Source organism: Pteropus medius, unplaced genomic scaffold, assembly GCF_902729225.1.
Source record: "Pteropus medius unplaced genomic scaffold, Ma_sr-lr_union100, whole genome shotgun sequence".
In the NCBI taxonomy this organism is placed as follows: Eukaryota; Metazoa; Chordata; class Mammalia; order Chiroptera; family Pteropodidae; genus Pteropus; species Pteropus medius.
Genome location: NW_024350935.1, coordinates 205,382 through 206,571, shown reverse-complemented (window position 1 = coordinate 206,571; position 1,190 = coordinate 205,382). Strand labels below are relative to the sequence as shown.

Here is a 1,190-nt window from a genome sequence, read left to right as displayed (position 1 = left end):
AAATTTATATCTTATAAGAAGTTCATATAGACTAGGTAAAGACAATTTACTACTTAACAAAAAGTAGGACAAACCACATATAAAACGCTCAGCATCAACAATGAGGGGTTTGCAAGCCTGGTGAGGGTTTCAGGCAGTGGCATAAACCAGAGTAAAGCCATCTGCGCTTAAAGGATGTGGAAGATTTGAAAGAACTGTGTTTTATTTGGGGCTATAGTTACAACAAAGTGGACATAGAAATATTATCTGACTGGAATTATGTTAACACACATTTAGGAACTGTGAATGTATTAAATCTGTTGGTGACCTGAATGTGCCTGGACATAATGCAAATCGCTTCAATAATTATGAGAAATATGCACAAGTTTTTTTAATGACAATATTCTGAACCAGTCCATCATTCACTCTTATATTAGAAAGGGTTGGATTTTCTCTAACGTCTTTTAATGCATCTTAGAGACCAGTTGCTCTCCCGTCACAGGCTGAGATGCTGTAGATTTAAGAGAAGAGACCCTACTGGCCCCAGAGACGCCAGGGAGCCTGACCCAGTCCTTCCCCACTTATGAGGAGCAGGCTGCCCCCATGCAAATTCCTCCTCCAGCCCCAGGGTAAAACCTGTCTGGGCTGTGGACGCTCACAGTTCTCTCCTCACACAGGGCTCAGGTCTCTGGGGAAGCAGCGCTGTGGTCGAGGTGAAGATGAGACTGTGGGGTCTTCTCCTGTGCCTGGTGACAGCCCCCCAAGGTGAGTGTCTCATATGTCAGACAGGGGTCTGTGGGATGGTTGTGACAGCATGTGACTGACCGGACTGATGCTCCTTGTCCCCAGGTGTCCTGTCCCAGGTGCAGCTGCAGGAGTCGGGCCCAGGACTGGTGAAGCCCTCGCAGACCCTCTCGCTCACCTGCACCGTCTCTGGGTTCTCTTTAACCAGCTATGATGTGTACTGGACCCGCCAGGCTCCAGGAAAGGGGCTGGAGTGGGTCGATGGTATATGGAGTGGTGGAAGCACATACTACAACCCAGCTCTTAAGTCCCGACTCAGCATCACCAGGGACACCTCCAAGAGCCAGGTTTTCTTCAAACTGAACTCGGTGACCAGCGATGACACGGCCGTGTATTACTGTGCGAGAGACACAGTGAGGGGACCTCAGTGTGTGCCCAGACACAAACCTCCCCAAGGGAGACAGTAG

General features: G+C 48.9%; 1 gene segment (V, D, J or C); it reads left to right on the top strand.

Annotated features, from left to right (window-relative positions):
* The first annotated feature begins 590 nt into the window (after positions 1 to 590).
* LOC120585997 (Ig heavy chain V region MC101-like) lies at positions 591 to 1,190 on the top strand. The segment is given in 2 exon segments: positions 591 to 744; positions 829 to 1,190. Coding segments are annotated over 2 exon segments (408 nt in total).